Source organism: Pristiophorus japonicus, chromosome 6 (genome assembly GCF_044704955.1).
Source record: "Pristiophorus japonicus isolate sPriJap1 chromosome 6, sPriJap1.hap1, whole genome shotgun sequence".
NCBI lineage: Eukaryota > Metazoa > Chordata > Chondrichthyes > Pristiophoridae > Pristiophorus > Pristiophorus japonicus.
Window position 1 is genome coordinate 1758461 of NC_091982.1, and position 14338 is coordinate 1772798.

Genomic DNA, 14338 nt, shown 5'->3' on the forward strand with positions numbered 1-14338 from the left:
CTCGGCGTTGAGACTCGAGGTGCTCAGCGCCCTCCCGGATGCACTTCCTCCACTTAGGGCGGTCTTGGGCCAGGGACTCCCAGGTGTCAGTGGGGATGTCGCACTTTATCAGGGAGGCTTTGAGGGTGTTCTTGTAACGTTTTCGCTGCCCACCTTTGGCTCGTTTGCCGTGAAGGAGTTCCGAGTAGAGCATTTGCTTTAGGAGTCTCGAGCCTGGCATGCGGACTATGTGGCCTGCCCAGCGGAGCTGGTCGAGTGTGGTCAGTGCTTCAATGCTGGGGATGTTAGCCTGAATGAGGACGCTGATAGTGTGCCTATCCTCCCAGGAATGTATCAACAGGCATGGGGGAACAGTTGTGGATAGCATTTGAAAGGAGTATATAAAATTGTAAACTTACCCATGCTCCTGGCTGGAATGGTCAAGACCAGGTTTGTTGGGCAATTTAAAAAAATAACTTTTCAGTAATAGGCCCATCTACTGCTATAGAGAGAAAGAAGTTTTAAAGCATACAGAAAAATAAGTAATTTCTGAATTTTAATATACACTGGTTGGAATGGTTGTCAATAAAATTGAGCAAATAAATGTTTTGTGCATTTTAGATTAAAAATTGCAATTGGTTTATTTTGCAGTATTTTTGAATTTACAAATAGTGTGAAAATCCAGATTTTGTTGGAGGTTGAGGGAGTCAGGTCTCTTTTCCCCCGCCCCCCGCCCAAGTAAATTTTATTTTGAATTTTATACTTTTGACTCATTTAACAACTTCAGGCTCCCAGTACCCCTCTTCGATATGTAGCTTTGGTTATAAACCTCTGTCCCCATGCACTTTCAGTATAATTACTTAGGTTTGAGGTTTTGGTTTTCTTTGGGGCGGGGTGGTCAGCTTTTTTAAAATGTAATCCGCTTTTGCCAGTTTTCCTTTTAGGTTGGCATGTATGAAAAGTTAAAATAACTTCTTTTGACTTCTAGACAAATATCTTGAGTTATATCTTAGTCTTTGATTAGATTGGCTAACAGCTGAACGTGAATTGAAACTTTTCAGTGAATGATCAATAATTGCACGCAAATCCTTTTATATCTTGCTAATGGACATTCCATCCAGTGTACATGTTTGCTGATTCCTGTTCAAGTAGGGATCTATCTTCATTAAAATCCTTCCGTTATAATTGGCCCAGATCTGTTTGAATGCTGTTTACTTCCCTTCCCATATGGTCACAAAATCAAATAGTGTTATTCGATTTCCTTTTTTGCTAGTTTCTCCCCTCCTGGAGGCATTGATTCCTTGTTCGAGAACCTAATTTTGTGAAGCTCTGAAAATTTGTTCAGCATGATTATGATTTTGCAATAAATTAAAAACCATTTGGAGAAAATAGATTTCACTAGCATAAAAATTAAAGTTCTACCTTTGTGTAATATTGCTTGGGCTTAATCTGCAGGTACAGCTTTCGTCATCTAACAGTACATATACAGAAAACAGATTCTAATGTTATTTGTACATCTCTAAGATTTGCAATTCTGGCAGATAGTTACTGTCTTTTATATTTAAAAAAAAGGGATGATGGAAAATACTGAGAGCTGGGGACTATTGTGATCTTCAACAAATTTGTATTTTGTATCCAGTTGAGTGAAAATCTGAACGCTGATTTCTAATCTAGAGGTTGCTAGTGGGTCTGTGTCAGTAGCATGTATTCCACTACACCATTAAATATATTGCCTTGTTTTTCATTGACTTTTTTTAACACAAAATTAAATTGACACTGAAATGTTTTAACTATTTTTGATACTGTTATCTAACAGATGTACGTGTTTGTTTACCATAATCTCCAGAGGCATCCAATGGGAATGTCCCAGCAGGCCAGCGACCGCCACCGAGAATCAAAGATATTCAGATCAACAACCAGATCATCAAATTGAAATACTGCTACACATGCAAGATCTTCCGTCCACCTCGGGCATCCCACTGTAGTGTCTGCGATAACTGTGTTGGTATGTAGGATATTCATTCTGTTGAAATGTGCTTAAAATAATATGGGAAGTCTGACTAGAGATGGATGTAAGTCGCTTCATTAATTTTGAGTGTAGGAAAGGAATCTCCCACTAACTGCTCCTCTTTCAAGATACTAAACCACTCAAAATCTGCTGCAAAATCAAATAGAGTAGAGACTATTGTTATTCAGCCATCTTGTGTTCAAGTTCAACAATCAGGATTTAAGATTCACATTAGAGGCTGGTTGTTGCCCTGTTTTTTTCCTTCTGAAGGTTTTCATGTGGTGCAGGTGAACTGGCTCTACGCAATATTCTTGAGACTAGGATAAATAAGTTTTATTTTTTTTAAATCTCGTCATTACTTGGCTATGTGTTTTGTGGTTTGAGTAAGGCATTGTGCTTGCTGTTTCCAATTGTGATTTAAAATTTGTGCATCTATAATGGATTATACACATCCAAACAGAAGCATCTTTCAATGAATATAGGTACCCACATCGATCACTGGTCCATTTCCTTGCACTGACATTGTGCAGTTATTAATTGTGCACACCAAGTGGAGGGTAGTTGAAGATTTTAGTGGGTAGTTGAATATATTATTTTCAAGGAGACAAGAATTCTGTAATGTGGTGATATTGCAATGATAGCTGCGATTTACCAGGTGGTGGTACTATCATCTTTGAAGGTTGAGCTGGTGAACAAAAGCTGGCAATTGACAAATGTAGGTAAACATTTTCCCATGGAAGATTTGTAAAGCAACATAAAAGCACAGCTTTACGAAATGACCTTGAAAACTGAAAGCTATACTGTTCATTAGAGTAGAAGAATGTATTTATGAATCATGTGAAAATTCTAGTGCTGGTTTTATTAATGAAACTAAAAAGATGATGCAAGACTGTATGGCTCAGTGAAAAGGCTGATGGGAATTCCAAACTCATAGTTCACACACAAAAATTGATTATTTAAGATTTTATAGCAACAAAATGTATTGATTGCCAATGATACAGAAAGGTGAAACAAGCTTTCCATATTGTTCCTACCACTAATGCAGCAAATAAAACTAACTTTTTCCTCCCATTGGTGAGAACATTGAGGAGGGATGCTAAACACAGGCTGGGAAGGAGATGCAGCCACTTGATCAAGATATCCAAGGAATATTGGCACCTTTAGAGCTCTATTGCAGTGTGAGTGCCTTTTAGATGAGAGCAGAAATGTAGAGACAAGAGCCCCAAGTTTGCTCAGCATTGCTCAGTGAGTTTTTTGGCGCTGAAGCCCAGAATGTTTGGCTCCATGCATTTTGGCGCTGGTGTATCTGTAAAAGAAGGTTGCGGCCATTTCTGTGCATAAGGTAAACTTTCCCCACCAACAAAATTTTTTAAAATTGGCGCACAGACCCGAAAAGCACTGGAGGAAAAACCCTTATCTGCAGTTAGAGAATCCGCGCTGGCCCGATCCTATCACCGGCCGAAGGGACTCCCTGTCTCTTATAAATAAACTTTTAGGGAATTAAAAAGCAAACAATAACTATAGGTATGTATAAAAATAGAAATAAATGTAAACTTACCATTAATGCTGCTCCTGCGATCTTCTCACTTCCCAAAATCTTCCACAAAATGCAGGGAAACCTTTTACAATTAGCAGGATTGAAAAAGTAGCAGACAAATCGGAGTGGTCGTCGTTAACCATCCAATGCAGTCTTCTCCCGATTCTCCAGGACGTCAACTGCAGCCGCTGCTAGCCCCTGGTCGAAGGTCCGCCACCCAATAAGTTGCCCATTTTTTGGAGCACACTGCAAGCCCTGCCCTGCGAGATCAGCTCGGGTAGCACCTGTGCCAGAAGGTGTGCATGGTTTTTTATTTTCAGCGCTCGGGCCAATTAAAAATAGTTGTCCAGGTAAGTGAGCGCCGTTATTTTTTATTCGGGAAACTTGGGCCCAAGGAAAGTTAAGAGGGAGGGCTGTTGCTGTTCACCTTCTGGAATACAGCTCAGCGTGATACAAGTGACCCCAGAAGAACATCATCAACTAAGTCGTTCTCTTTGGATAAAGTGCTTTTAAGTAGTGATTGAGGTGCCTTATGTTTTCTGCATCACTGGGCTATCACAGACAGTCGATGATTATTTTTTTATCTTTTAAATTTTAGATTTTAGATGCTCGTAAATAGATAATGAACCCAACACAAACCACATTGAGAGCAAAGCTTACCATCAAAATTAAATTTAGTTTGTGCAGTCGATTAATTAAATTGAAAGGTTGTTTCTTTTAAATTCTATAATTTACAGTGATTAAAATTCAGTTCTATTCCTTGCTTTCAATTGAGGAGGAGGTGTAGCCTCTTGATTAAGATATCCAAGACTACTGCACTTTTACAGCTTTATTGCAGTGAGTGCCTGAGTTTCGGGGCAGCACAATGAATTTATGCTGCAATACATTCTTACACATTGTTGTGCTGGGATGTCTGTCATAACCTTGATCATTCCATTTCACCCCTTCACTAATGTAGAAGGCAAATTACACTTGTGTTTTTTATTCTCCGCACGCGCGCACACACATGCACAAAAACTGCTGGGGTACAATTGTAAAAGCAACTCCCACCTCCATCAAAAAATAAACAGCCACGGCAGATCATCATGCTGTAAAATTTGTTGGTAAGCTAAATTTGAGTAGCTTATTCATTTTACAGAGTAGGTCCAGCAGTGTTTTGCATGTGATGTGACTGATGGGATCTACCTGGCTTTTTGCATCTACCATGTGTTTTTGCTTCACAGTTGGTAACAAGGGAGCAGAATTTGAACTAGGCACGAAAAAAATTACAGAAACGTGTGCAAACTTTTTGATTTTTTTTCTCCCCCAGAACGTTTCGATCACCACTGTCCTTGGGTTGGAAACTGTGTTGGAAAGAGGAATTACCGTTTCTTTTATCTCTTCACCATATCATTGTCATTCCTCACCGTCTACATCTTTGCTTTTGATATTGTACATGTGGCACTGAGTAAGTAACCAAGAGAAATGAATTACCTTGTAACATTATTATCCAAAACATTTGCAATAAAATTAGGTTTATACAAAATCTGATTAACTTGTTCTTTTAAGGGATAGGTTCATCTGAAACATCTGGCTTTCTTTCTCTGTGCAAATCAGACAGAATATTGATTTGAATTTTTAAAAATTATATAATTTTCTGCTCACGATTTATAGTATTAGCGATGGGGAATGGAACTTTCTTGCCTGGGCACCGAGTATTTGCATCAGGCACTCCCAGGTTATGTTCTACCTCCACAGTGTGCATCAAATCATCTACTGCACTAGTGTGGTGTACTTCTATTTCCCAAACCAACCAATCTGTGGCCTGAGTGAGATAGCTAATTTAATAACAAAATAGGGACTGTTTGGCGTAGCCTGTGTCCATTGAGACCAGCCAATTAATTGTGCGTAACACCCTTTCAGGCAGCAAAGAAGGGAGACTTTTGCCTCAGAAGTGGAAAGCTATTTTGTGATCCACTATGCTGCTCTTTAATTTCTTCTCTCTCCCTCATCCTCTGCTCCTTTCCCTATCCATTGAAAAGTTCAATCAGAGTCAATAAGGCTGTTACTGTGAAAATGTTTCCACTGCATTTAAGCTTGGTAGCACAGCATAGTACCTATTTTGTATGCATGTGTAGGTTTGTTTTAGTGTCCATTTCCCCACTGTGTTGTTTTTCCTTCCCGGGTACGATAGCACTATGGGCAGGGATGGCGTTGGGACTGTGCAATTGCACGGGGCCCCAAGGGAATCCAGATATAAGTTTGTCTAATAAAATGTGGAGACCTCAAACCGAACCTTTGCATGGGGCATTTGCAAGGTAAGCACTGTCCTTGACTGTTGACGAAATAACTTGTCTTGCAATAGTCCTCCTTTTTACGCGTAAAGGTATACCACTGTCTGCGATGGCCCAGTGCCAGCTAGGTCTGAGTTTTGCTACCCGATAAACTCATTTTCAGCCAGTTAAGGGAATAGTTTTTCCTGTATGCTTTTCTCTGCCAAAATGGTGAGCCACAGCAGACAGAAGAAATGAAACCAAGAAATTTCAAGGCTGGTATAAATGCTTTATTTTACAGACAGCAAATGAAAATACAGAGTAACAGTTGTCAATAAACCTCACATACCTTATGCAAAATAATAAACCACATACCCTGTCTCTTTCGTGGTTGACTGACTTGTTTTTAACACAATTTTCCTAGTCCATTTCTAACCGCAAACACTGACCTGCAACTTAGCTTCCAGCTCCAGGTCTAGGCCTGCATCTCAGTCTCCTATTTCATCATCATCATAGGCCGTCCCTCGGAATCGAGGAAGACTTGCTTCCACTCCCAAAGTGAGTTCTTTGATGGCTGAACAATCCAATACGAGAGCCACAGACCCTGTTACAGGCGGGACAGACATTCGTCGAGGGAAGGAGTGGGTGGGGCTGGTTTGCCGCGCGCTCCTTCCGCTGCCTGCGCTTGGCTTCTTCATGCTCTTTGCGTTGAGACTCGAAGAGCTCAACACCCTCCCGGATGGACTTTCTCCACCTCGGGCGGTCTTCGGCCAGGGTCTCCCAGGTGTCAGTGGTGATGTTGCACTTTACCAGGGAGGCTTTGAGAGTGTCCTTATAACGTTTCCGCTGTCCTCCTTTGGTTCGTTTACCACGAAGGAGCTCCGCATAAAGCATTTGCTTCGGGAGTCTCATATCTGGCATGCGAATTATGTGGCCTGCCCAGCGAAGCTGATCGAGTGTGGTCAGTGTATCACCAACGATGTCTCCGCAAGATCCTGCAAAACCCCTGGGAGGACAGGCGCACCAACATCAGTGTCCTCGACCAGGCTAACATCTCCTATTTAAAACCAAACTGACTAATCTGTGCCTTTCTTTTCTCTGTGCTCAACATACGAGAGGCCTGTCTGTCTGACTTCTTCCTGTTCAATAAATCACAAGTTGGCCTGTCATTAATAGTGGTACATCTCTTCCTTCTGCGTTCCCCCCCCCACCTCCTCACCACCACCTCCTCCTCCTCCTCCTCCTCCTTTGGGGCATGGGTCTCGTATCATCTCTTGCTGTCCTCAAAATGAATAGAAGCCACCCTGGCTTAATGAACCTGAAATTAGTCAGTTGATTGTCTCAGTTGGAAGTAGACTGTGAGCTGCAACATTCCACAAACTGACTCATCTACTTGATGTTCAATATCTGGCTCATTCACAAATAACCCCTTTGTCTTGGTGGCTGCAGCCTGTGGCTTTTTTAAAGTTGTAAGAAATAACATACAGCATTTAAAACACATCTTATTTCAAAATCCTTTCCTTTAAGATAAAGATTAAAAATTCCCAAATGTGATGTCAGCCGTAAAATTTTTGAAACGCAGTTACTGTTATGTGGGCCAAAGTGGCACCAGAACCTTCCCACAAACAGCAGTGAATGAATAAGCAGTCAATCCATTCTTGATACTATTGGTTCAGGGAGGAATATTAGACTAGATGTCTGGGAATCATTCTGCTTTTCTTCAAATGCCAGTGTAACAGGACATTTAATAATAGTCAATACCAGCCTACACCAGGAACTGGGCAGCATCCAGACTTAGAATAGGTAGGCACATTCATGCCACTTAAATACTGGGTAATGAATTGCAGCCATCTTTGACAATTACTTTGACGGCATGTCCCTCTCCTGCAACCTCTACCATCAAGAAGTACAGGGCAACAATGTTGTAGGAATATTATAACTTCCAAGTTCCCCTCCAAACCACGCACCATCCTCACTTGGACATATTGTTGTTCCTCCATTGTCACTAGGCCAATATTCTTGAATTCCCTATTTAACAAGGCATGGAAGCACCATTGCTGCAAGGATTGCAACAGTTCAAGAAGTAATCTCACCTCCACCACCACCACCCCAGGGCAACTAAAAATGGAAAATAAATGTGGTGTCACCCACATCCCTTGAACAAATAAATAAACTTAAATTATTTCATCCAAAGGACATCACCATCTTCAGAAACTCAGCACTCCCTTAGTACTGTACTGAAATGTCAACCAGGGTTATGCACTCAAATCTTTGTGGGATTTGAACCCACATTTTCAAATGAGCCAAGCTGGCATGCAATCTCAACATTAAAATACTAATTCTACATAATATCTAAAAGTCTAGACATTTAAAAAAAAAAAATGTCTGCTAGGGTTACAGATTTTTGTAGATTTGTATAAAAGAGTGTTGGAAGAGGACTATCCCTTCAGTATTAGTGTCAGTAGACATTGCTGAAGGTGGATTCTCTTTTACATTAATTCTGGCAGTTGTCACACCAGATGTAATGACCCACCTGTAAATGTTAGTCCTGGAGCTCCCTGTGCAGCCAATATGGGATATAAAGTGGCAGCAACGTGGAACTACCTGACATTGACGTTGCTGCTTCACAACACGAGCACTAAACCTTGTGCCACTCAAACCTGAACACATATTCAGCTTGCTTCTGAGGAGTCCAGTATCACCACAATGAATTTAATGGCCCATATTTTGCGGTCAGTGATGAAAGAATGTTGCTCACCGTTCATTACACTTTCAGCTGCCCATAGACTTTTCGTGAGCTTTTTGAGCTGCAACTTATGGTTACTAGAGATCATTATCAGCGTGACCCCCTGCACAGGAGATCTAGGGCATGTGTGAACAGGGCAAACAACAACGTGACTCTTCAACCAATCAGGTTAAAGAATCCTCACTGAGACAGAGTCTAAACCAGGAAGTATAAATTAGAATATTTAATTCAATGTAAAATCACATACAGAAAGCAAAATAAAAATGGGATTAAGAGAAAGAGATGAGACAAAGAAAAAGTTAAAAGATATATATATTTTTTTAAATCTCCAAGAATAATTTAATTCTGAACAAATGAGATTCCACATTTGTAAAATTAAGTTTTCAAGGCCAGAGATGTTGTTTACATAGAAACATAGAAACATAGAAAATAGGTGCAGGAGTAGGCCATTCGGCCCTTCTAGCCTGCACCGCCATTCAATGAGTTCATGGCTGAACATGCAACTTCAGTACCCCATGCTGCTAAAAATTCACTTGCACCTGAATGCACAAGCTCTAACTTTTTCTGGCATGTTTAGTGGTTAACTAGTTGGTTTAGCATCGCCGAGAGCATGCAGAAATCAAGCGCAGGCAGCGGAAGGAGCGTGCGGCAAACCAGTCCCACCCACCCCTTCCCTCAACGACTGTGTGTCCCACCTGTGACAGAGACTGTGGTTCTCGTATTGGACTGTTCAGTCACCTAAGGACTGATTTTTAGAGTGGAAGCAAGTTTTCCTCGATTGCGAGGGACTGCCTATGATGATGATGATGATGACAGCCCTTGTATGGATTTTAACTAGTGTAGCGATACTTGTGGTGGGGCAAAGCAAATTAGACAGCAACGTCCAGATTTCTGCGTTTAACTTACGCATTTGTGGACGCTGGATGTTTCTGTCCAATTTACTCCATAATAAGTGAGTGCTTATAGCCTCACTGTTGTAACTATCTCAAAATCCAGGCCAATATCTTTAGTACACAGATATTTTTTAAAGCTCTGTTTAAAATGGAAAGAATGCATGAATATTACTAGTAATACCGCACAAAAGTTGCAAATCATTTAAAAAAAAGTGTTTTCCCATTTTGTTTTGTGACGATTCTGTTGGCTGTTCGTAAAATAAAGCCATCTTGATTGGTGTAGCAATTTTGATTTTAGTCATTAGATTTTACAAATGATGCAGGTTTCACAGAAATGAAGGTGATTACTGAATGGGCAGTTTGGATAGACTGATGGTTTTATCCTGCCCAAATAATTACTTTACCCATTGGTAATTTTTAACAGTATAAACCATAAAACCATTCTTGTATTCACACCTGCAAATTAGATTTTTTAAATGTTATCCTCAGAACAAAATTTAAAGTATAAATGTGATCATTATGGAAGCAATCATCTGCTCACTAAGACGCAGTTTACACGAGAAGATTTTGCCCTCTTTTTGTTGCTAAGATTTCTACCATCAATGTCTTTTTCAAAATCCAGGAAGTTGCCATTTAAATGTTGCTCTTGTTTTTTAAAATACCACAAATTGGCATTTTTATGGTATAAATGTGTCAAATATGAATTTCTGATGGGATGCCCACCCTGGAGGCCTATTTTATTTTAACCAGTCTTTTCCCCCACTTCTGTCTCTTTGTAATGTAGAAGCATTCCTTCTTCTATCTCTGGCCTGTCTGTTCAAATATTTTTTTTTATTTTTTTAAACAGGATCAGTGGACAACGGTTTTTTAAACACATTGAAGGATACACCAGGAACATATCCTTTGAGAAGGAGTTAAAAACATGCACCTGTGTCTGAAATTATGAGCAGATGTTGTGTAAACCTGTGTCGCTTAGGATTTTGAATATTGTGTTGCATGGTAACCTGTAAGATTTTTGCAATTTCATATGCAGTTTCTTGGTTACTTTAAAGAAAACTATGGGTGAGGAAGCGAGGTATTATGGGACAATGTTTGAGATTGGATCAGTGGTCTCTGCTGAGTTAGTTGATTTCCACTGGTGTTGGTTGAGGTTCTACAATTGGCCTGAGTTCTATGGGCATGGAAGGAGAAACTCACCAGTGTTACCATTTCCTGATTCTGGAAGTGTGTGTGTGGCAATATGTGGGGAGAGCATAATTGGATTTGGGGATGATGCCCCTATGGTAAAATAGCATACTTGCAACCAATTGGTTCACGTACAAAGAAGGCTACTTGAATGAGCTATCAAAGTGCACCTGACAGCATGAACTGTAATCCAGCAAGGAGTGAGCACATTTAAGAGAGTAGAAAGTTGTGAAGAAAAGTAGACTGTGTGCAGTGTTGATGTACACAAGTTGAATACATTGAGTGAGAGGCTATTGCATCTATAGTTTCAGCTGTCCTGATCCATTCAGATGGCATTTTTCAGTTATGCCTCTCATCCTGAACACCTGGAAGTGGGTTAAAGGACATGATATTTTCTTTGAAATACCTTGTATTTAGTTGAATCATACATCAAATTGGCCTTATGAGATGAGGGATGAATGGCTTACCATTTACAAATGCCAAGATGGGATCATTAATCTGCTGCTCAAAATTCTTTAGGAACTGAAACTTTGATTTACTCAGTTTCTGCCTCACTGTCTTCTGCTGAGTCTCTGATCAAGTGCATTACTATTACAAAGTATTGACAGTACAACCAGGCCATTTCGCCCAACAGGCCCACGCTGGTGTATATGTTCCTCACAAGCTTCATCTAACCCCATCAACATATCCTATTTTTTTCTCCCTCAGGTGCTTATCTAGCTTCCCCTTGAATGCTATTCACCTCAATTGCTCCCTGTGACAGTGAGTTTCACATTCTAACCACACTCTGGTAAAGACATGTCCCCAAATTCCCTATTGGATTTATTAGTGACTATCTTGTATTTATGAGCCGTAGTTCTGGTCTCTCCCGTAAGTGGAATCATCTTATCTACATCTACCTGGTCAAACCATTTCATAATTTCATAATTTTGAAGATCTCTATCAGGTTACCTCTCGGTCTTCACTTTCCTAGCCTGTTCAGTCTCTCCTGATGGGCATAACCTCTAGGTCCTGGTATCATTCTAGTAAATCGTTTTTACACCTCCTCCAGTGCCTTTAAATCCTTTTTTGATAATATGGAGACCTAAAATGTTCATAGCACTCCAAGTGGGATCAAACCAAGATTCAATACAAGAGTTTAACAGTTCTGCTTTTCAATTCTATCCCTTTAGAAAAGCTTTGCTGCTTTTTATGGCCTTATTAACCTGTGAAGCTACTTTTAGTGATCTGTGAATCTGTACCCCCAGATCCTTCTGTTCCTCTACCCCATTTAGACACTTACTTTCCAAGTGGCCTCCTTATTCTTCCTACCAAAATATATTACCTCGCACTTATTTATATTGAAGTTAATTTGCCATTTACACAGCCATTCTGCCACTTTATTAATGTCTTCCTGTATTTTGTTGCAGTCCTCCTCTGTATTAACTACACCCCCCCCCCCCCACAATTGGTGTCATCTGCAAATTTTGAAATTGTACTTCTGATTCCGGAATTCAATTTACGTACAGGGTGAATAGTCTTCCCAACACCGATCTTTGTGGCACACCACTTCCCACCTTTTGCCAATCAAGTAACTACCTTTAAACCCAACTCTCTCTCTCTCTCTCCTATTTTGTAGCCAGCTTGCTATCCATTCTGCTGCTCGTCCCCTGACTCAACATGTTCTGACCTTAGTCATGAATCTACTCTGTGGTACCTTATCGAAGGCTTTTTGGAAATTCAAATATATTACGTCTATTGCATTACCCTTATCTACCTTAGTGCAATGCTGAAGGAATGTTGCATTGTCAAACGTCCTACCCTTTGGGTGTGATTCTACAAAACTGAAGTCTCATCGGTCAGCGCAGGTAAACCTTGAAGGCCCAGTAGCACTAGGCCTTCCCAGCATACTCGCCAATATTCTTCCCTCATAAATACCACCAAAAAAAGTTTTTTTATCATTCATTGTTATTTGTAGGACGTTGTTGACACAGAATGGTTGTCATGCTTGGCTTCTTAATTCACTATACTCCATGAGTACTATGTGAGGCACTTTAAAACGTTTCCAACAATATGATGAAGCACTATATAAATGCATGCACTCCATTACTAGTAAGGACAAAGTCAGTAACAAGCTGTGAATTGATGAGCATTTGCTCCTGTCAGGAACTTCCATGTAACTGAGATTGACCATATTACTTTTGTACAAAAAGCTTTGATAGATCTCTGATTCTGTTTAAGAGGGATGGAAATCAATTATATAAAAATGTAAGATTTTGGTACCCCAGTAAAATTTCAAGTGTCTGTGGCTGATGTTTTGCGATGGTGTTTCAAAATTCTGAAATGGTGCATAAAAGTGAGCACAAGTTCACAATCTTGAGCAGTTATCAAGAATGTTGTACTGTGTGTTGTGAATTTAGAACGGTTATACATAAGGAAAGTTAGTATTGATATTAGGATGGAACATCACTCATATTTGAAAATATTAAGTGCTCTTGTAACACTTGAACTTGAATTAAAGTTTCTCTCTCTGTTATTGGTCCTGTTTTCCTGCTCGGCTCCAAGTCTGCCCTTCTGAATCTGAGGATGAGATTTCGCTACTTTTGAATACCTTAAAAATCAATATTTTTTGTTGTTGCAAATAAGCATCAAGTATTGTCCTTTTAATTGCTTTGATATTAAAAGCTGATGTTACTATTGAATGGAAATGCTATATTAATTAAAGTAATACTGTTTACCTAAGTAACAGCAACAATATTAATTCATTGTTTGAAATGCTCTGAAAGGGCTATATAAATGCAAATATATTGTCATAACTGCATGAAAGTGTGTTTTCTATTGATTGGACATTCTTTAACACTTCCATTACGGTACTAGAAGTGGTGATCTGCTTCTTCACACTATGGTCTGTGATTGGTCTGTCTGGATTTCACACCTATCTTATTGCACTCAACCAGACTACCAATGAAGATGTAAGTAAAGTGTATACAACAGGGAAATGGGTATGAGTGACTTTCGGTTTTGGGGATATAACCGCTACTAACCAACCACAAAAAGATATTATAAAATTGACATTGTAATGAGTGCATACTTCCTTTTCCTCCAGAGACTGATGATTGTTGACAGTGATTGTTGAATGTCGCTAGCAATATGGCGATTTATAATCTCAACTTAATGTAATTACCACATAATTAAGAATTTTCTCTGATGAGCTGCATTGTAAATACAATAACCCTGTCGATGTAAAAGTAACCACTCTTATAACTGATATTTATTTTAAAAATTGTATTCGGTGCAGTTGATATTGATGTCAAATTTGATGCTTTATCTTTCAAGGTATTGCCATTATGCAGTATAATGCTAGCTAGTTTTCTTTTGCATCCGATTACTTTAAAATCCTGGTGAATGTTAATTCCTGTAGCTGCAAGATTTGAGTCTATGCATAAATCTGAGATGTAATGATCGAAACATGAGCTGTTAAATCCTGCTTCCAGTATTTTCAAGCATAGTTTTGACATCTAAAATATAAGACAAGTCTAACTTTTCAATTGAGAGTCACCTTAGTTGATTTTTATTCAATGGGTGGTACTCTGTTGAAACTGAGGTTAATATTACATGGAGGGCGCAGTGTAGCAGTGATTACCGTGTTGATTTTTTCCCAGTAAGAGTGTATTGCCTTTCGTTGTAAATAGATGATATTGCATCGAATGATCCACGCGCTGCACATGTTGTGCCTAATCATTTATGTTGGTTGAATTG

General features: G+C 39.6%; 1 protein-coding gene across 1 annotated transcript in view; it reads left to right on the forward strand.

Moving 5' to 3' along the window:
- zdhhc9 (zinc finger DHHC-type palmitoyltransferase 9) overlaps window positions 1-14338 on the forward strand; it is a 125730-nt gene that overhangs the window by 103277 nt on the left and 8115 nt on the right. Inside the window, exons 3-6 of the mRNA XM_070881965.1 lie at window positions 1826-1984; window positions 4834-4971; window positions 10263-10311; window positions 13449-13551. Of these exons, the coding sequence (XP_070738066.1) occupies window positions 1826-1984; window positions 4834-4971; window positions 10263-10311; window positions 13449-13551 (449 nt within the window). The remainder of the gene's footprint in view (window positions 1-1825; window positions 1985-4833; window positions 4972-10262; window positions 10312-13448; window positions 13552-14338) is intronic.